Here is a 21,149-nt window from a genome sequence, read left to right as displayed (position 1 = left end):
CTGCTCATTTTTTTCTCTTGGAAATAGGAAAGCGCCTTTATGGACTGATTTTGTGCAGCAAGGTGCCCCCTTCTTGCACAACAGTAATCCTGCAAAAGAGGCACTCTTGCCACATGGTGCATGGGTGCATGCATTGGCGCTAGGCTGCAGTAACAGCTCCAGCATGGGGGAAAGGACAGGGATGCACCATATTTCATAAATACGTTGCATTCCTGTACATTCATATTGGAGTAGGGCAGCGCTGCATTGAGACTTGTAATGCTGCCGTATGCCAATTTCTCATAAATAAGGCTCTTGCGCAGAAGAGGAAAAGCTGTTGTTGTCCACTTCCAATTTGCCAAAGCGGTTGAACTGAACGAGATGAGGTTCATTGAAAACAACTGGGGCATTGGTTTCTCCACAGAATGTGTTCTCTTTTTGGTAACTCTTTTCTACAATGTCTAAGACAATGCTTGTTTGCTCCTGTCATCTCTTGTTACTCACCTTATAATCAAGTCATGTGCAAATAATATAGCAGTCCCTCAGGTTTGTATGTCTTATATTGTTTTCTCTTTGCTTCTAGCGAGAAGAGGTGGCCCACGCCCACCTCACGGTGGCCAGCATGGTGCTCCTTCCATGGCTTCTGGTCACGCTGGGCGGTCTCGTGCTGGCACGTGCTGAAGTGTTTTTCGACACATTCACAAACACCGGTTGTACCAGATTTTTCTACAAGGGAGTGGAGCCCAGCAACGGTCTAGTGCCTCAGAGTGCAGCGTGGATTTGCCAGCGCTATGGAAACCAGTACTACTTTGCCACCTTGTTTGACAACAAGAACCGTATCCCGGTCTACTCGGCCTACATCTATCAGCCCGGGCCGGGGCCCCGAGCGAACTGGTTTATAGAGCCGCAGGTAGGGCCTTTCTGCTACCCCCATATATCTGAGCGGCTGGACAGGGAGATAGCTCAGTGCTTTGAGTATTTGTTGCAGACAGCAGTGTATTTAATGGACCTCACTTCCCACTGCAATGTGTTAACTCTATCGCTTAAAGTGCTTATAAAATTAGTGATGGGGCACTACTCCTGCTTTAGTGCATATTCCATGACCAGAAAAGTGATTCGAATATGTACGATGCTGGCTCTCTATATGGTGTACTAAAATGATGTATACTGTGCAGAGTCCAGTGGATGCCCAATCGGTGTGCAGAGGTAAAAGCAGATAATTCTAATGCTCTTTTTGTGGTAGTGTGGGAGAGCAGTTAGGCTTATCGGTGGATATTGCTAAGCAATTGTAATCACACACAGAAGCAATACATGAGACAAACACTCAAGAATGAATTCACCAAATGCAGCTGAAGACACAAATGCTTACAGATTTTTAAGCAACTGTGGTCAATACTGTCAGGCACAGACCGTCATGGTCAAATCAAAGAGTAGTGGAGTACCGCCAACACATTTACCCTTGCGGTTGATGGAAGTAACACTCTGCAGCAGAGTCTTGGGGAGATAAAGATCGCCCAGAGTTCAGGGAAAGTTCTACTCTTGGTGAGTCAGAGTTTTGGAAGTCCCAGGGCTCGAGCACAGCAGGCAGTTCTGGGTTACCTGCATCGGAGGTGCAGCAGATTTTGGGATGCAGAATTGGTTCTTCACTGACGGCGTTCAGCTGCTGGTGCAGTGAGGGCAGTCCCCTTGTTTTATTCCAGTTGAGCTGAGCTCGGTTGGTTGATATCTTCTGGCATAAAAGTCTGGGGGGCATATTTATGGCCAAGTGATGCAGCGCAGTGCAGCAAGTGGTGAATTCCTAGGTGTACTACTTATGGTAAACCTGGGAATGCATCAGAATCAATGGATGTGAACATCCACGCAACACCCATGGAAAGCCTCCCTGGGGCAGAGTAACTCAAGGCAGCGATTTGCGCTGCTATTCCTTACTCCCGGGGCTGTATTATGGAATGGGGTGCATTTTCCTTGTTAGCACTAGGCGCACCTTTCAAAAGGTGTGCTCTGTGCTAACAAGAAGAGTACTAGATTGAATGTGCTGTCACAAAGGCAGCCTCAAACTAGTGCTGCCCTAGGTAAGTGCTTTTGAGTGAAATGCAGAGCGGCTTTTATGCAACCGCTCCGTGGTTCACATTGCAGGCGGCACCCGCCTGCACTTTTAAGGGGGGTGAGAGGTCGTCTGCAGGCGGGTGCAGTGAGTATCTACCCCTGGCTGCACACGTATGACTGAGGGGTCCATCAGACACCCTTTCCCTCTTACAGAGGGCTGCCGCCAGGGGGAGCTATTACAGTACACTACCCTTTAGGTGGCGCACGGTCAATGCACCTCCTGACAGCTTCTTTGCCTGCATCTATAATACGGCACGGACGCCGACGCAACGAGATTCCCTCATTTGCATCGAGTCATGCCCCCATACAAATGAGGAAATGCACTCTGCTGATAGCGCTGGCACTATATGTGCATCGTCTCTATCTGTATGACAGAAAAGGCTGCACCAAGCACCTGTGGCCCTTTCTGTAATACCAAAGTGCCCTGGGGTGTGCAAAGCGGGCGCACCTGCCAATTGTGCCTCCGGGGGACTTTCCATAAAGTGGATTTATGAAGCCACTCAGGACCATGCAAGGTGGCCTTGTGTGACGTAATACATCTTATTTTGGGATTGCATCACTCTTGCACCATGTTGCGTGGTGCAAGAGCAACGCAACGTGGCTCATAAATATGCACCTGGGTGACTATTCTTACGTACAGGGGATTTCTGATGGGTAGGATGTGGCTGCCTATCCTTGTCGAGAAGGCGGGCGAAGGGATGGAGTCCATGTTTATGAAAGTGGATGGTGTAGCATCTGTCAAGGCAAGAAATTACCTGAATAGGGAGGTTTGTAGCTCTTTCTGAATCACTGATGGGTCATTTGATGCTGCAGGGTTAGGTCAGCATGGTCTATATCTTTACACTGATTTCTTTTTTCTGCTTCCCTCATGATTGTTCTGTCTTGATGTTGAGTGAGGCTGGTACCATTCCATTTTAAGATGATCTTATCATGCTAAGTTGCTGAGATAGATTGGGCATCTCTTTAAAAGGCCTTAAGGACGGTAGAATAGATTATGAATTTAATTAGCTGCTAGAATCCAGTGGAGTACCTTCCACGTGGCAATGACCTGATCCTGCTTCTGAAAATTGAAGCACAGCGTGGGCCACAATCCCAGGATCCCATGGCAAGTCAAGTATATACTCCTTTGAAAGTCTAACATTCTCATGGGTGCAATTTTCTAAATATTGACCCAGAAACAGAGTTGGGAGGTTTAAGTGGTGACCCACTCCCTTTTCCAGAGCAAGGAACCGGGGGAGAAGGTGACATTGGCACCAGTCGCGACCACCATGACTCCCGGGTCGGGGGTCGCCGGGGGGGAGGGAGTTGGGTTTAATGTACATTTTAAAAAATGTACCTTCCCAGGTTCCACGCCGCCTCAGCTCCTGGCCGGGTCCCGTGTTTTCCTGCTGCTCTCCTGAACAGGAAGAAGCCACAGGCAGCCTCCCTTCCCTTCCCAAAGCCAATCACAATGCTGCAATGGCAGCATTGTGATTGGGGAAGCCATTTTCTCTATGCAGTCTACATGCAGCCTACATAGAGAAAAGGCCAAGTGTGCATAAATGGTTTGGTCCACCCAAGACGGCTGACAAACAGGCGGGCCCACAGCATTGGGCTAGGCACTCCTCCCTGACCTGCCCACCCGCCCGCCCCCTAACATGCATACCCTTCTGCTTTCTTGCAGTACGAGAAGCAGAAACAGGGTCAAACCCACAACAAGGGCTCTACCCTAGATGATATCATAGCCAGAAGTGAAACTATAACCATAAATAACATTCTCCCAGTCGATTGGTCAGATCACCACTTCATCCTTTTCAGTATCAACCAAACAGTAGCTCCTCCAATCAAGTCTCAAACCACCCACCAATGGTCCAGAAATTTCAAAGACATCCACCTCCCTGCCCTTCAAGAAACCATAACATCACTGCTCCCAACCTGTTCAGACAACCTCAACACGGTCGAGCTCACCACTCTGTACAACAAAACAATGACAGCTGCCCTTGACCAACTAGCCCCCCTAAAACTCAAAAGAGTTAGAGACATCCCCTCCCGAGCCTGGTTCAATAACCACTTTAACTCCTAACGAAGGAAAGTAAGAGCCACTGAGAGACTCTGGAGAGGGAACCCATCCACAATCAACCTCTCCCAACTCAGGAAAGAACGCAACAACTACAAAAAACACATAATCAAGGTGAAAGCCTCCTTCTTCCGGAACGCACTAGACAAAGCCAAAAACTGCCCCAAAGAACTTTTCAACATTATCCAGAGTCAGACCTCCAAGCCCACCAAAGCTAACCCCCATGCTTCCAAACTGCAGTGTAACAACCTGGCTAAATTCTTCGCTGACAAAATCTCCAATATTGAGCTCTCCCTAGACCACCACCCTCAATCCCAACACAGTAAATCCACACCCCTTATGAAACCTCTCTCATCACCAGCCCACAACCCGCTTACGGAAGCTGAGACCACTCCTCCTTTGACCCCCAAACTCACCCCTCACCCTTGCCCCCAACCCCTCCCAAGCAGTGGAAAGACTTCAACCCTCTCTCCGAAGACGACATTTCTAATGTGATTGCTACCTCCAAACCCTCCAACCGTTTTGCAGACCCTCTACCCGCCTCCCTAGCTAGGAACCTCAACCTCACCCTAACCCCACTGTGGACAAAGATTATCAACAGCTCTCTAAACAAAGGACTGATGCCCGACTGCCTCAAACTAGGCCAAGTCACCCCCCTCCTAAAAAAACATGAGGCCGACCCAAATGACCTCAAAAATGTTAGACCCATCACCAACCTCCCTTTCCTAGCCAAAATCCTGGAGAAATGTGTTCTCTCCCAAATGAACCAACACCTGGAATCTAATCTAATCTAATCTTGGGGAGAGGAGTTGGCTTAACGGCTAGGGCGCTCGACCTCGGACCTGGGGATCTGGGTTCGAGTCTCGGTAACGACGGCAAAAGCTCCTGTGATTCTGGGCAAATCACTTAATCTCCCCGTGCCTAAAAATGAATGTGTGTCCTCATGTAACGTAACTGGTGCTACGTAAAGCGCTCTGATACCGTGTGTCCTCATGTAACATAACTGGTGCTATGTAAAGCGCTCTGATACCTGATTCGGTTTGGGTCTAGTTCGCGCTATATAAAACTCTACCAAAAAATAAATAAATAAATAAATAACCTACTTGACTCACACCAATCTGGGTTCAGAAAAGGATGCAGCACAGAAACCGCTATACTGAGCATTACAGACGACATTCACAACTCCCTTGACTCCAACAAATGCTGCCTACTTGTCCTCCTTGACCTATCAGCTGCTTTTGACACGATTGATCACAAACTACTCTTAGATGCCCTTCAAAAACGCGTAGGAGCTGATGGCAATGTCCTACAATGGTTCTCCTCATTTCTACATAACCGCTCACAACTCATAAAAATCAAAAACCCAATGTCCGACACCTCCCCCTCAACTCGAGATGTTCCTCAAGGCTCAGTCCTCTCCCCCACACTGTTCAACATTTACATGGAACCACTCACTGCCATTCTAAAACAAGCAAGCATCGACTACCATCTCTATGCTGACGACACCCAGCTGTACCTCAAAGTCTCTTCCATCAATGACATCCTCCGCCTAAACTCCACTCTCTCAAAAGTAGAACATTGGCTAACTCTCAACCACCTCAAACTCAACCAAGAAAAAAACGAAATCCTTGTCTTCTCAAATCACGAGCAACCCGCTCAGATCCAAGAATGGCTAAACCACCTTACCGCTCTAAACTGCAAAGTCGCTCCAGCAAACTAAGTCAAATCACTAGGGATCTCTCTAGACCCAAACCGCAACATGAGTTCCCACATCAAATCCACTGCAAAAGGCGCCCTCTACAACCAAAAACTCTTCAACAAAATCAAACCCTTCATACCCCCCAATGACCTAAAAACTGCAACCCAATCTCTAGTTCTTTCCAGACTTGACTATGGTAATGTCACTCTAACCAGGACAGCAAGAACACACACAGCCCCCTTGAGAGCCACCCTAAACGCTGCAGCAAGAATGGTCTCAGTGACCAGGAAATTTGACCACATCACCCCTACTCTACGGGCCCTAAAATGGCTATCCATCGAAGCACGCTGCGCCTACAAAATGGCCTAAAGCGGTACAAAAGAGGGTGGTGATGGACGGGGCGTTTGAATCAATCAAACACTCACACCGAGTCAAAAGATCTGGGTTTAATCCATCACCGTTCTTTAGCCCACTCTGCCACCCCAGTTCAGACATGGCTATATGCAAATCAGTCTGACCCTGTGCCTCATGGGAACAGTCCAGCCCGAACTGCCAAGCTACACAACGGCCTGCCTCACACATAAAGCCTTGCATACAGGCAAACCGGATTACCTCGCTGCCAAACTCACAAAAGCTGGTCAAACAAGAAACCTAAGAAGCTCCAACTCACTCCTCTTAACCCCCCAAAAAGACATAAACAAAGAGCCCTCTCCTGCTCTTTCTCTGGGAATGACCCAAAAATCTGGAACTCTCTCCCTACTCACATCAGGACGAATCCCTCTTTCACGATCTTCAAGAGACAACTAAAATTATTTCTCCTCAACCGCCACCTCTATGCTTCCGGACAATGACTTCATTACTCTTGGTACCCAATATCCTTGTGAGTCTCACTGTACTTTATTGCTTATGTTTTCATTTTTATGTTTGCTGTAAAGCGCTCTGATACCCCCAGGTCTTGCAGGCGCTATATAAAACTCCAAATAAATAAATAAATAAAATGTTATTTAAAATACAATTTTATGTTTCTGCTTCTCGCACTGTGAGAAAGCAGTGGGGCGACACTCCTCTGCCCTAATGGGGGAGCCGCCCCTTATTGGCACTTGGGGATGGGATTGTTAACACAACACAGAACCACTCTCTATGCAGCCACCGCTGGAAAAGTCAAGTCTTCCATCGGCACCACAGTGAAGGTGGTTGTGAAAAATGTTAATGAATCATGGGAGATCATTGAACAGATATTCATGATTTCCTAATAGGGCATCATTTTCAAAATATAAATAACATCAGAGTTGAAGATTTTAGACAAACATTGTCCATCGGTTATCGACAAGTGTAAGGTTTACAGAGCCTCCATTTCAGAGGATTTCTAATGTGTCAAAGGTGGGCTGATGACATGTAGAATTCATCCATATCATGTACACAGGAGGAGTAGAGATAGGAGACTACAGGAAGTTAGTTGCAGCTAGGAGCATCTAAAAATTATAATGTAGTGAAGTCATCTAACGAGTATTAATATACAGATTTGGACCAGGGCCGGACTGGGAACCAAAATCGGCCCTGGCAAAGTGCTCGGCCGGCCCCCCGGGGGGGTGGGGGTTTGGAGGTGCCGCCGAGCTCTTTGCCAGGGCCGCTTTTCGTCTGATTTTGTTACAGGGCCGATTTTGCAAAAACGGCCCTGTAACAAAAACGGCCCCCAGGGTCCCAAAACCAGCCCCCACCCTTGCGGCCCACCGGGGGATTGCCTGGTGCCCGCAACGGCCAGTCCAGCCCTGATTAGGACTCCTACTGCTTATTAAATTAGATTTGGCAGCGGTAGCTCTGGGTCTGTTTAAGTCTTGACCTCCACCAGTTTTATGAACCCATTTATGAATATCAACCCTCTCTAGGGTAGAAACCCAAGGAATTAATTAAACAAAAAGTCTGGCACCTCACCCATGAACAATGTGCACTTTCTGAAAATGCAAACCTTACACAAAGCAAAGGCCAACCAATGAAACGAGAGGATAGCTGGGCAATATGCCCTTCTTGGCTCAGTTGTAACAGACAGTTTGCTGCATCTCTGTGAATGTTCTCAGTTCTTGCTCCCTCATGCTTAGGAAGGGCCAGCTCACCTTAATACTATTACAGGAGAGAAGCGGAGATGTTGTGAAGTCCTGGACCATTGTGCACTGTAATGGATGTGACAGACCAAGTAGAAGTCTTTTCATGATTTTGTATTGCAAAAGTATCTACATCCCTAGTCCAAACGTGGTGTGCGCACATTAGACAGATCCGCGTACCTTTGGATCAGAATGCAGCCAACCAAAGCTTGGGCAACTGGTTGACAACTAAGGCCTCTGGTTTTTGTGGGATTACCATTATGGTTCTTCTTGATGATCATTCATTGACCGATTTCAGTCAGATAAACCTAGCATCTAGCAATTCTTGTCTGTCCTACAAGGACATCATCTAGATGAGCGAGTACAGGTCCAGTGCTTAATTTGTAAACTAATAATTGTTGGGGTGCAAAGTTTTCCTCTTAATCCTGTGGCCGGTGCTGTCAAACGTTGGGGGTGCTGAATGCCAAGGCGGTGTAGTCTTGACTCCATCCGATGCCTCTTTAATCCACCACCAGACACACTCTGCCTCTTCCTCTCCCTCTTCCTTTTTCATCCCTGTTGTCTTTCTTTGTCACAGTTTTTTACCTCTCTGTTTCCATTTCCTCCCTTTTTTGCTTTCTCTCTCTTGCTCTGGTTCAAAGTCTAAAGAGGTAACATACATGTTGGTCCCCAAAAATAAGTGCCAGTGAGCTCCATCTTTAACCACCAGCTCAGATTAGGCACTCAGGTGGTATGATCCTGCTAGAATTCAAAAGAAACTTTATGGACTAATCCAGACAAAAAATAATAGTAACATCTGAGGCCCATTACGTCTTAAGGGTTGTACGGCATTACAACGCGGGCTTTTACCCCGCATGCCATTACAACGCAGTTTTTACAACGCAAGTCGTTACAACGACTTGCGTTGGGGGGCGCTGGATAGTGGAATAGTTAAATTTTCTATTCCAACTCCAGCCCACGTTGACAGTAGGGAAGGTGTTGGATAGAAAATTAAACTATTCCCTTTCCTACAGCGCCCTCCAGCGCAAGTCGTTGTAACGACTTGCGTTGTAATAGCAGCGTTGTAATAGCAGTGCGGGGTAATGCCCGCGTTGTTATGGATGTTTCCCGTCGTAAGGCCTTTGTTCACAAAAACACTGTAAAAGTACTGGCAGAGAGCTGCACTTTAATGTACTTTTCCTTATTAAATAACATCCAAAGAACAGGTTTCTAGGAATATTATTGTGAATATCATGTGATTCCGGTGGGCCCCTATTCCCACTGTCCTATGCTCTGCATAGCATAGCAGTCCTCACAGAGGGAATAGCATCCCCTGTGCAAATGCACACTATTTTATTTAATTTCCCTATTTTTCCCTATGAAGAACGTGCTTCCTTTACACCCACAGCAAATCTAGGGGTGAGCCGTTCCCTTTCCGGCCTGGAAGGGACCTTATGTAAATCTCCGACCATTTCCAGGGTGCAAAGAGGTATGATCAAAGTTTGGAACTTACAAGCATATTTGTGCGTGTTCCCAAACTTATAAGGGAAAGTCCAATTGGTCGCACACTGCTTGTCCTATCAGCGTGTTGCCCCAAAGCATTGTGGTCCATGAAGTAAGCTTCAGCGGGTGCGCCTCTGCCAGGGTTTGAGCAAAAAATCACTGTCGCGTATAAGGGAAACCACACCTTGGAGAACACACTTCACACCCCTTATGCAGTATTCACTACTTCAGGTTTCTCTGCACCCCTGGTGGAGAAATTCACCCCAGTAAATTAATTTATAACTGCCGGGAATAACTTTGTGAGTTTCTGCAAGCTGTAAAGAAGGAATGTTCTGCTGTTATTCCAAACTCGCAGGCAGAAAATACCCCTGTGGATTGGCCCCTATGAGTTTTGGGATTTAACCAGAGGAGGTGCCCAATTTTCACAATCTTCCATGCCTTCATTTATATTCTATGGGAACTGTTGAGTTCTGAAGTGAGAATCTTAGCAGGCTCTCTTGTCAGAAACACAGTGAAACCTGGAGAAAGGCCAGCCCACATGGCATTGGGTGGGCCATCCTGTTTAGAGGAAGCCTTCCAACACCATTTTCACCTCCGCTTGTGGTCTCTGCTCGTAGTCAGAACATCAGCAATATACATTTTAGTATCTAAAAACAAACCATATATTTGTAGGTTTTATACTTTGGAAAAACAAACAGCCTGCCTTTCTGCTGTGGCATAGCAGGCTAGATGGCATGTTGAAGTTTTGCAAAATGAGCTTCCACACTGTCTGCAGAGGCATTTTTGGTAACAATTTTCCATCCACCAGGTGGAGAACTCTAAGTGGGGTGGGCCTGAAGGGCAGTTCCATGCCCACTGATCTTAAAATAAAGCTCAGTGTCTGACCTTTTGTTTATTCTAAAAAAATAAACCCCAGTTTTGGGACTTTGTATTTGAAAAAAGTGCCTACAGGCCCACCTTATTGCCATGGCATGGAAAGCCTGCCGCCATTTTGAGGTTTTGTGGAAAGTGTTCATGTCTTGTTGGCAGAAGCATTTTGACAAAATTGCCCCATCAACAAAGCAGGGATCTCAAAATTGGCTGGAGTGCTTCTACCTTGCTAGCTGCTCAACAACCAGCCAGCCCAACTGAACTGAACATGTATCTCACAGTCTGACCTATTGGTCAATGGCCAGAAAGAACAGCTTCTGGTCTAATGCTTTATCTTGTATACCATATTGTAAAATAACAGTGCTTCACTTAGGCAATTACAAAACAACAGTTGATGGACAGAATGCAGAACAATGTCATACATTCACCCCAGTACAGACATCTGGGCCTAAATCCATTGTTTTTTTGCACTCCACATCACCCCAGTTCAGACATGGCCTTATGCAAATCAGCCTTGACCCTGTGTCTCATGGGAACAGTCCAGCCCTCACTGCCAAGCCATGTCTTTCCTGGACCGGAATCAAGCATCCTAGGACCGGTTTCTGGCTGTCACCCGTCTTCAGCCAGGATAGCTTGACTCCAGTGGTGTGGAGAGCATGGGACTCACGTCTGAGCATACCCATCCCACTCGGGGTTACAAATGCAAAACAACAGTTGATGGACAGAATGCAGAACAATGTCATACATTCACCCCAGTACAGAGATCTGGGCCTAAATCCATTGTGTTTTTTGCACTCCACACCTCCCCAGTAATGCCAGAAACCGGTCCTGGGAAGCTTGATTCCGGTCCAGGGAAGACATGGCTTGGCTGTTCGGGCTGGACTGTTCCCATGAGGCATAGGGTCAGACTGATTTGCATATGGCCATGTCTGAACTGGGGTGGCGGAGTGAGCTAAAGAAAGGTGATGGATTAAACCCAGATCAGTTGACTGGGGGTGAGTGTTTGTATTGTCAACGCTCCGTCCATCACCACCTTTGGTTTTTCTCACTTAGGCAATTAGTCAAATGAGCGAGAGACAAGAAGTTCTAAATTAATCTGAAGACCAGAAGAAAATGATTAGTCAACCAAGGCAAACAAAGAGCAGGTGGATAAACGATGTTATAACACAATGTATTCATTTCACATTTATTGAAGCATTTCAAATCCTTTGGTAGTATAAGATGAGATTCAGTGCTCACAAAGTTTTTTTATAATAAGGTTTAATACCCTAGATTCCCTGAAATGTGTGTGGTCTCCCTTGTTTTAAAATACTTGTCCTGTTTTCCATCTCGATGCAAACATTGCAATAGGACAGTGTAGGAAAGTGCCTTTTTTGACATGCTTAGCCTCCACTTTTTGCCTGATTTCTGATGTAATTTCGAATTGTAAGTGTGCTGAGGCCCTGCTAACCTAGAGCGCAGGTTCTCACCCCATGCGGTTGGAAACATGTCTGGTAGTGTCTGGCTGGCAACAACAAAGCAGGAACCAGACCAGTGCTTGGTAGGTTTTCAGGGGACCCTCTAAAAGGGTCTCCTGTGTGAATGTATTAATAAATCCAACACTGGCATCAGTGAGGATTTATTAAGACAAGATGTTTGGTATGAAGCCCATCAGACATCAGTGAAGCCATCATGGAGCTAGGAAACTAGTGTCGACAAGTGTCCAGCCCATGTACCTTTTATGGCTTCCCTGTGCACTTACAACATCACAGAATGAACTGGACATTGTGGGGGAATACCTGCTCATGCTGATATGCCCACACAAAGGTTATAGTGCACCATGCCCTAGGGCTAAAAGCCAGTAGTAGGGGTGACTCACATATATCCCATGGAGTGTATGGAAGGCATTGCATGCAGGGCTGTGTGCCATGTGGATTTATGTGCACCAAGAAACACAGCCTGCAATGGCACAGTGCATAGCATTGTTGAGGGGTCCCTGGGGTGGCACAATCAGTTCTGCATCCCCAGTATAACCTCTTCAGTACCTATGCCATAGGTATCAGGGGTACCAGTTATTAGGCACTTACAGCGGTAACTAAACTGGTCCAAAGAAGTGTTATCCCACTGGGTAAAGTCCCCCTGATGCACAGCCAAATTCCCAAGAGGGATTGATCCAATCATGTGGCTTCTTACGGGAGAAGCTCAGAAATTTCCCAAAATCTGGTTTCCGACTGACGAGCAGACCATCCAGGATTATTTATTTCTGCCATACCGACCACCCCGATCCTTGATATTGGGACCCTCTGCACTTCAGATCCGTGAATTACAGGGTGATCATGTGTCCTGTACTCAGAAGGGCCCCTATTGACATTTTATACCTTAGCCTGCCGCTATAGTCCCATGAGAGAGCCCAGGTTTTGAGTCTTTTATTCAGTTCCTTTGGAACTGGCCTCAATCCAGGTTTCCCAGGCGCCTATAGCCTCCTGTTCAACCTGTTTTGCGCCCTGAAGAAGGTGTGACCCACCCTTGGGTTGTTCACCGAAACGCGCGTCTGCGCTGGTGTCCACTGACATTAGTACGTCTCCTGTTGATATTATCATGTATTTGTGCTGGTTCTCCCTGAGGCTCCAATGTAGACTCACAAGAATATGTAACAATGAGGCATCTGATACACATGTTAGAAATGTGGCTATCCGAGTTAGAGGAATACCCATAATGTAATATATGTTTAATCTATGTAAAACACCTTTACGATCGTTCTAGGAGAGAACTGTATCTAATGCAGTGGATTGCCATTGAGCAATGTGTTGTGTGAGTGAGATAGTAGGATTTTGCTCCGAGCATGTGTGGGCTAATTGTTTGATTGTTGCGCCTGGGCACCATCGATACATATATTATCTGTGAATATGGTACTGTATTTATGGTAGTATTTATTGAATATTAAATAAAAATTGTTGATATTTTGATACACAGGGGAAAAAAAGGGTTAAATAAATTTGAAATATATTCCCTATTATTATTGTCTTTTTTTCATTAGCTGCTTGGTGTCCTACTGTTTCCCCTATGCACACGGTTTCTATGTCCCCGGGGGAGGGGAGTTTGTAGTTTCCTCATTTTGTATCCTTAATGAATTACATATTCATGTATCACTTGCAGGTAGTGGGTTTTGTTCCTTTTGATATTTGTAGTTTTCCCCTCTTCCCCTGCCTAAGTATCAGCTCAGGGGCTCCCTTCTGTGTGATTGTACCCGAAGCTGATCTAAAACGAGAAGTTGAACTTCATGAAATCATGAAAGTATTGCCTGAATTTCTATGCATTTTACTGTTTTCCCCCATTGTTTCCAATGGTGCATAATTGCGGATAGAAGTGATGTATTTATTGAACTTTGAAAAATCGTATCTTTGAACGTAATTACTTTAGAACTGTGTTTATGGTCTTAAAATAATTTTTTAAGTTCAAGAGAAAATTTATTTGATATAAGAAGGAAAACAAGGTGTCAATACAAAATACAAAAAGAGTATAAAATATTAAAGACATTAGTAAACAATGCGAACAATAAAGTTATATATAAAAATAAGAAGAAAATCCGGGCAATAAAGCTAAAGGAAGGGAAAAAACAAAAACAAAAAAAACCCAGTAATTATATAAACATGAGAGTACATAGGAGGAGTATGAAAATGGTAAAATAGAGAGAAGAAGGAATGTAATGAGCATTTAAGGGGGCTTAGACAATTCTTGCTGCGAGGCAACGGGTGAAATAAACGATTAGCACAAACATCAAAGTAAAGCGTAACAGGAAGCCACAAGTCCATACGTTTTGCAGCCATGTGAGCTGGGAAAACAAAAGCAGTATCTAGTCTGTGATTATGGCATACATTATACCACCACGCCTTAAAGGAGATGTTGGAAAAGTTCTTACAATTGGCCGTGATCTGCTGAAATGCAGCAGCTAATAATAAATCAATAATCTGAAGTTTTAGGTCAACGGCTTCCCAACAAGGGGAGAGACTTCCTAGAAAAACCTTAGTATGAGAGAAAGGAATACAAGTATGAAAAATTACATTAATTTGAGCCCAAACCTGTAACCAAAAATCATGAACAGATTTACATAAGAACAACATATGAAACAAAGTTGCTTGTGGGGAAGAGCAAGACCAGCATGTATGAGGGGTGTTTGGAAAGCATTTATGGAGGTCAAAGGGTATAAAAAGAAGCCTGTTGTAGATGAAGAACAGGGACTGTGTCAAGGTCGCCGCTCTCGAGGATTTGCGGATCTTAATCCATATCTTGTCCCAAAAAGAAACTGGCCAGGATGTAGTGAAATCATGTTCCCAGCACTCTTCCACTTTAGATTTGGGTCTAATGGAGTCATTAGTATGAAGATATTTGTAAATGGAGGAAGCCTTGGCAGTGGTGCGTAAAAAGGAGTGAAGTGATGAGGTAGGGGTGGGAGAGATAGGAGAAGAGTGCATCTGAGAAATACGAGTGTAAGTTGTCAGTGCGGCTTCCTTAAGTCTTGAAATTATTTTAAAAACAATATTATTTTACAAATTGGTCTGGGATTAATTCTTGAGTGTGTGCCTGATTTATTGCCTCTGTAAATAATAATAATAATAATAATAATAAATCATTTATAAAGTGCCTGGCTACACAGAATTGTGTGTCCCCGCGCTGACTGCTGATATAATACAGAGATCCAAAGGCAGCTGTGGAGAGTAGGCTCAGGAGGAATTACATGTTGGGGAAGAGACAAGTTTTCAATTTTCCCCGAAATCTCAATTCAGATGGCTCCATCCGCAGGTGAAGCGGGAGCGCATTCCAATGTATGGCAGCCAGGAACCTAAAGGAGCTTCCACCCATTTTGGCCCTATAGATTCGAGGGAGTTTAAATATCATCATACCAGATGATCTGAGGTTCCGGTCGGTCGATGTATAGTGAGGAGTTTTTTTAGATATTCAGGGCCTTTGTCCTGGGCGATGCGATGAGCATAATAAAGGGACTTAAATATGATCAGCTCCCTCACCGGAAGCCAGTGAAGTTTGACCAAGGCAGTTTTTGCGGAAGTTCTCCGTGAGAGTCCGAGCACAAGGTGCGCGGCGGCGTTCTGTACACATTGTAGTCGATGTAAGCCCTTCTGACTGAGCCCAATCAGAAGGGCATTCCCATAGTCTAAATGGGGGGTCACAAGAGCATGGACGGTGGTCTTTCTGACCTCTGTAGGAAGGAGATCTAACACCTTGCGGTGAACCTTTAAAACACCCAAGCACCTTCCCGTTACCCTGCTGACATGGGTCTTGCCAGAGAGGTCTGAGTCCAGCATGACGCCTATGTTTCTTATCGACTCCGCGGGAGTGGGCAGGTTGCCCAATTCGGTAGGCCACCATGATCGAGACCAAGCAGAAGTTGCTCTCCCGATCACCAGTTGTTTGGTCTTTTCACCATTTATTATTCATCCAGACCGCTACTGCAGACATGCAGTCCGAGAAATTGGTGGCATCTTCACTTCGGCCAGGGGTTAACTTAAACACCAGCTGGGTGTCGTCCGCGTAGCTAACAATGCCCACCCCGAAGCCCTCTACAATGTGTGCCAGGGGTTCCATATAGATGTTGAATAACGTATGGCTCAGACTTGAGCCCTGTGGAACCCCATGGCTCACCTGCCGCGGGGATGATCTAAAGGGTGGGCAGTGTACCTGGAAGCTTCTGTCGGTCAAAAAGGAACGCAGCCATGCGAGTGCAGGACCCGTTACCCCCATGTCCGAAAGACGAGACAGCAGCGTAGAGTGCAGCACAGTGTCAAATGCTGCACTAAGGTCCAGCAGGACCAACGCCGCCTTCTCGCCTTCGTCCACTATCTGTCGAAGGCACTCAGTAGAGTATAGAACTGCCGACTCCGTCGAGTAGCCTGTTCTAAAGCCTGACTGGGAGGGGTGTAGGAGGGTTTCTGCTTCCACATACTCCATGATCTGTTTGTTCACGATTTTTTCTATTAGTTTAGCGCAGAATGGGAGAAGGGAGATGGGGCGGAGATTTTGTAGCTGAGAGATGGGAATATTAGGCTTTTTCTTCAAAGGTATGACTTGAGCAGTTTTGCATTCCTCCGGAACATAGCACTCCTGGAAAGATAGAGTAACCATGTGACTTATATAATCAATTAGTGTACTTTCCATAACTTCCTTACACCGGTCCGGTGGGCAGGCATCAGCGGGGGAGCCGGACTGTATGCCATTGATGATACCTAAAAGTTCATGTTTGTCAGGGGTTTTGAAGCTAGTCAGAGGAGATTTGTGGGTTAAGATGGGCCTAGTATCCACATTGATATTTAAGAGAGTTTTTTTGTCTACAAAGGTAGCATGGATGTTATCTACCTTTTCTACAAAAAAGTCAGCTTTCAGGTCACATGTCTCCGCTGAGTATGTGTCCTGAGTTTCATGTCTCGACGGGATTGTGAGTTCTTTGTAGATACTAAATAGTTCTTTTCGTAGGATTATCTGATTGCTCAATTCTGTTTTTGAAATGGAGCCTTTTCTCCAATCTGACTAATTTTAGCTCGTTTTGTAGCATAATTTAAGTTCAGGGGCGTAGCTCTTTCTCCATCTCCGTTCTATGGTTTTGCATTGAGCTTTAACCATTCTAAGTTTCTCTGAAAACCAAGGTGCCGCTCTCGATTGTCTTACTGGAGGTCTGGATGTCCAGGGGGCAGCCTTATCTAGTGCCTTCGACATCCACGCCTCATAGCTATCCCATACCTCCTGTAAGGTGTTGCCTAATGTCGGGGGATGCTCTGCTAAAATACTAGTAAAGAGTTCAGCAGTGAATTTTTTCCAGATGCGACGTTTCTGGGGAGGATGTTTTGTGGGTATGGTTTCTGAGGGTTCCTTCTGTATCTCGAATGGAACAATGCTGTGATCTGACCAGATCAGTGGGATGGGGGGAAGGACCTTAATGCCTTCCCAATTCCCAAAAATAGGGTCCAGAAGATGACCCAGCTGATGTGTGGGGGCTGTAGAGAGAAGTTTAATGCCCACAGAGTTTAGTGCGGCAGCTATTATTTGTGCCTCCCTGGAGTTTATGTCTTCAAAATGAAGATTTAAATCGCCTAGAATGACAAGGTTTTTATATCTGACTGCTAGCTGGGTAGCCAGTTCAATGAGTTGGCTGCCAAACTGAGCAGCTCCTCCTGGCGGGCGATAAATCAGTAGGCCAGTAATCACATTTTTGGGGTTAGTTTTTATGGTAAATAGGCCACATTCACTGTTGGGCAGGGTAGATTTAAGTTAAGTACATTCTAATTCTGATTTGTAGATTAGTGCTAGACCTCCTCCTCGTTGTTTTTGTCTATCGAGTCTCAATAGACTATAGCTGGAGGGAATTGCATCAAGAATATCCGGAGAGGCTGTGTCTTCTAGCCAAGTCTCGGTAAGGAGCATGGCATCCAGGTCTCTATTTGCCAGTAGATCATAAATTTCAGTTTTATGTTTGATCATGGACCTACAATTCAGCAATATCATCTTTAGTTTAGCCTGTACTTTAGGTATTATGCTTACCGTGGGAAGCGCCTGTTTGCATACCTTACAGAGGGGAGGTAAATGCTCCGGCCCTAAAGTATGCAAGCAGCTGTGAGTCAGCATCTGACCAATCGATAGCAGATCAGCTTTAGGCTAGTGCTGCCTGGGGCACCCGCTGGATTGGTAGGGCCAAGAGGGTCTGCCCCGCGCCCCGGTCGATCGCAGACGGGCGCAGACGGGCAGGACTCTGGCTTGACACCGGCGCGCGACCGGCGCGCCTGCAATGCGCGTCCGCTGCGCGGAGCCATGTCCGTATGTTTTTATACCGTCGTCCGTGCGACGGAAGAGGCGAGCCCTCACTAAGATGGCAGCCACTATTTTCCCTGCCGACCCCTGAAAATGACGGCCCGACAATCGGCCACTCACTGAGGGGGGTAGGCAAGTAGTCTGCCAATACAGTCAGGGAAAATGCAGGTAAGATCTTGACACACCTTGCCCAGCACCCTAAATCGGTGCGAGGTCAATTCCAGCCGCGATGTATGCAGCGCGCGTGTAAAGCGCTATTGCCAGGGGGAGGGGGAAGGACACACAGGGCAAATATTCAGCAGATTAAAACAAAGTTTTTTAAAAGCAACCTCCCGGCTCACGCCTCAGGAGTCAATGAATAGCAGTCTCCTGTCCACGGTGCTTCAGCTGTTTTTATACCATCGTCCGTGCGACGGAAGAGGCGAGCCCTCACTAAGATGGCCACCACTATTTTCCCTGCCGACCCCTGAAGATGACGGCCCGACAATCGGCCACTCACTGAGGGGGGTAGGCAAGTAGTCTGCCAGTACTGTGAGTACAACAAATGCTTAACACTACCCAATGATAAGCCTAACTGCTCCCCACACTACCACAAAAAGAGAGTTACTATTATCTACTTTTACCTCTACCTGCCTTTTGGGGATTTCTCACACTGTCTTCATAGTGTACTTCATTTTAGTACACTGTACAGAGACGCGGTTTCCTACAGACAGGCTCTATATAGCTCGTAAATGATCACAACACACAACATTCCTGAAGGTAGTAGCCTCGGCTGATTGGTCAGCGCTGAACTAATCACAGATATGGGCCCCTGAAGCAGGCCAATCGAGGCCTGATATGAATCCAGGAGTGCATTGTTCACACCAGCCGCTAAGGCTCCACAGCTGCTCCCGTGACGTCACTCACAGGGAATAAGAGCTGAAAGAGTACGTTTGATGGTTACTTGTCATCAGATGGATTTACTCTGCTGAGTCCCCTTTTCAGATTGTTGAAACTCTACTGGTATTAGCCTGCGGACATATCATCTCCAGCACTGGTGCAGCATTGACGTTGCAGCCCCTCATGCAAGCAAGGAAAGTTGCCCCATAGTCAGAATTTAGCAGTGAAATAAAACCATAATGGGGGTTTAGGGCGCCCCTCACACTGCTGCACCATTGGTAGTTAGGCCCCTGATCTCCTGGACTGGATGCAAAATTACAGATGTGCCAGAGAGGCTTTACAAAAGGTGCTGTTTACCTTACTCTCCTGTGACAATTACTTGGGATAGATTCTCCAAATCTCACTTTATAATCGTTTATCTGAATTGTGTCTATTTTAACAATAAATAAGTGAGAACTGCTGAAGGTGCAGTGTATTGTTTCGTTATTGGGCGAAAAGGTCTCTTGATAACATCCCAAGATCGTTCACATTTGTTTCTCTGTAAATGTTTTACCAATCTACCCTATTCGCATGGCAGACCTTAGCGCTGGCGGGTGGTGCTTGGTGCGACAGCCTTTTTGTGCCCCCCCATGACCTCCTTTGCCATAAATTCCCTCACTAGCGCACTCCAATACTGCCCGTCACCTCTTCATTGCCCCTTTCTGACGTGTGTTTCATTTTTTTAAGCTCTTGAGCTCTGCTCATAGTTCGCTCACACTCAGTTTTGTGATCTGCATTGTACACGCTCTTTGCAGCAGGTACATTATCCTTCTGAGCTACTTTATGATGGATCAAAACTGCCACCCATCTAAATTACAACCTCTCACCAGCAGTAACATTAATCACCAGAGTTATCTTGACATTTTTATTACTGCATGACAAATGCACAAGGAAGTTCATGTGTATTTAAACCCATAAGTTATTTTTAAACACAGCACACCCATCAAATTCAGCGCTAGGTGCAGTGGCACTGATCCCACCATCCTAAAGCCAGCCCTGCCTATTCGTTCATTTTTGTAGATACATTCCAAGGGTCTCCTTTTAAAATAAAAGCTACTTTTATATTAGTCAGACACTGATCATGTTGAGGTAATTCTATTGAGAAGAGGTAACTGAATTGCTTTTATATTTTGCAGCTGGTGGACATGTCCTACAACAAGAGTATGGAAATTGAATCTTCAACAAAGATTGATAGACAGAAGCTCGAAGACAGCCAGGCAGTCTCCACCGACTTCAAACAAACTTCTCAGACCTATGACCGTGGCCACCTAAGCCCAAGCCTGCATCACAGCTTCCAGGCCAGCAAGACCTCCACATTCACTTTAACCAACATAGTGCCTCAACACAACAAGCTCAACCAGGGATCCTGGAACGCGTATGAAGCTAAGACTATGATGAACAAGACCGCAGGTTGTGATGTGACTTACGCCTTGGTGGGAGCTGTTTCCGGCAGCGAACACATATCCGAAGGGAGGGTCAACGTGCCAAGCCACATCTGGGCTGCTGCCTGCTGTATTCAGAGTGGTGGGCTGAAGGCCTGGGCTGCAATTGCAGAAAACAGTGCAAAAAATGAAGTGAAAGTTACTAGTGTAGGAGACTTAGAAAAAGAAATAAGCAAACTTCTGAACAGAAATGTCCAACTTTTCCATGAAGAATGTCCCCGGGCATCTGAATTCGACTCATTCATCCTCAAAGAGGACAAGAGGCCCAGTAGTGATGCACAGACCTTAAGTTCTTATTTGAACATCATTCTTATTCTTGCAACCCTTACCGTTTCCCTCTCTTCAGTTGGGAGAGTAGAAGGTTCCTGGCAATAGCTGGACTGCCTTCATCAGTAATTAAGTTAATCCCTTCGATGCTTATGACGATCTCAGCTTGTCATGAGGCACAGTGGTGCTGTGCTCATGACAAGCTGAGCTCGTCATAACTGCCGCGGAACGCCCACGCGGGGATAATTCCCCGCCTGTGTCGGCATTTCATAAGAGTGGGCGTAGTTGTGACGAGCTCAGCTCCACTGTGACTCATGACAAGCTGAGCTCGTCATGAGCACCGCGGCGCCGCACATGGCCCCCCGCCCCCCAGCACCGCAGGGGAATTAGCCCCGCCTGGAAGGAGTGAAGCAAAATATTTGATTTCTGTGGGATCC

General features: G+C 46.1%; 1 protein-coding gene across 1 annotated transcript; it reads left to right on the top strand.

The window, feature by feature from the left end:
• The first annotated feature begins 360 nt into the window (after positions 1-360).
• On the top strand, positions 361-20,820 carry LOC144820084 (endonuclease domain-containing 1 protein-like). Its single transcript, XM_078677736.1, has 3 exons — positions 361-420; positions 563-889; positions 20,140-20,820. Exons 1-3 carry the CDS (start codon positions 361-363, stop codon positions 20,818-20,820), a joined length of 1,068 nt encoding a protein of 355 aa, XP_078533862.1.
• Positions 20,821-21,149: the final 329 nt, after the last annotated feature.

Source organism: Lissotriton helveticus, chromosome 2_1 (assembly GCF_964261635.1).
Source record: "Lissotriton helveticus chromosome 2_1, aLisHel1.1, whole genome shotgun sequence".
In the NCBI taxonomy this organism is placed as follows: Eukaryota; Metazoa; Chordata; class Amphibia; order Caudata; family Salamandridae; genus Lissotriton; species Lissotriton helveticus.
This window is presented reverse-complemented; position numbering and strand designations above follow the sequence as displayed.

Excerpts from the sequence above, each read along its gene's own strand:
- LOC144820084 (XM_078677736.1), top strand. The coding sequence starts at position 361 with ATGAGGTTCATTGAAAACAACTGGGGCATTGGTTTCTCCACAGAATGT. Across the intron at positions 421-562 it reads CAGAATGTGTTCTCTTTTTG|CGAGAAGAGGTGGCCCACGC; the intron begins GTAACTCTTTTC and ends CTTTGCTTCTAG. Across the intron at positions 890-20,139 it reads ACTGGTTTATAGAGCCGCAG|CTGGTGGACATGTCCTACAA; the intron begins GTAGGGCCTTTC and ends TATATTTTGCAG.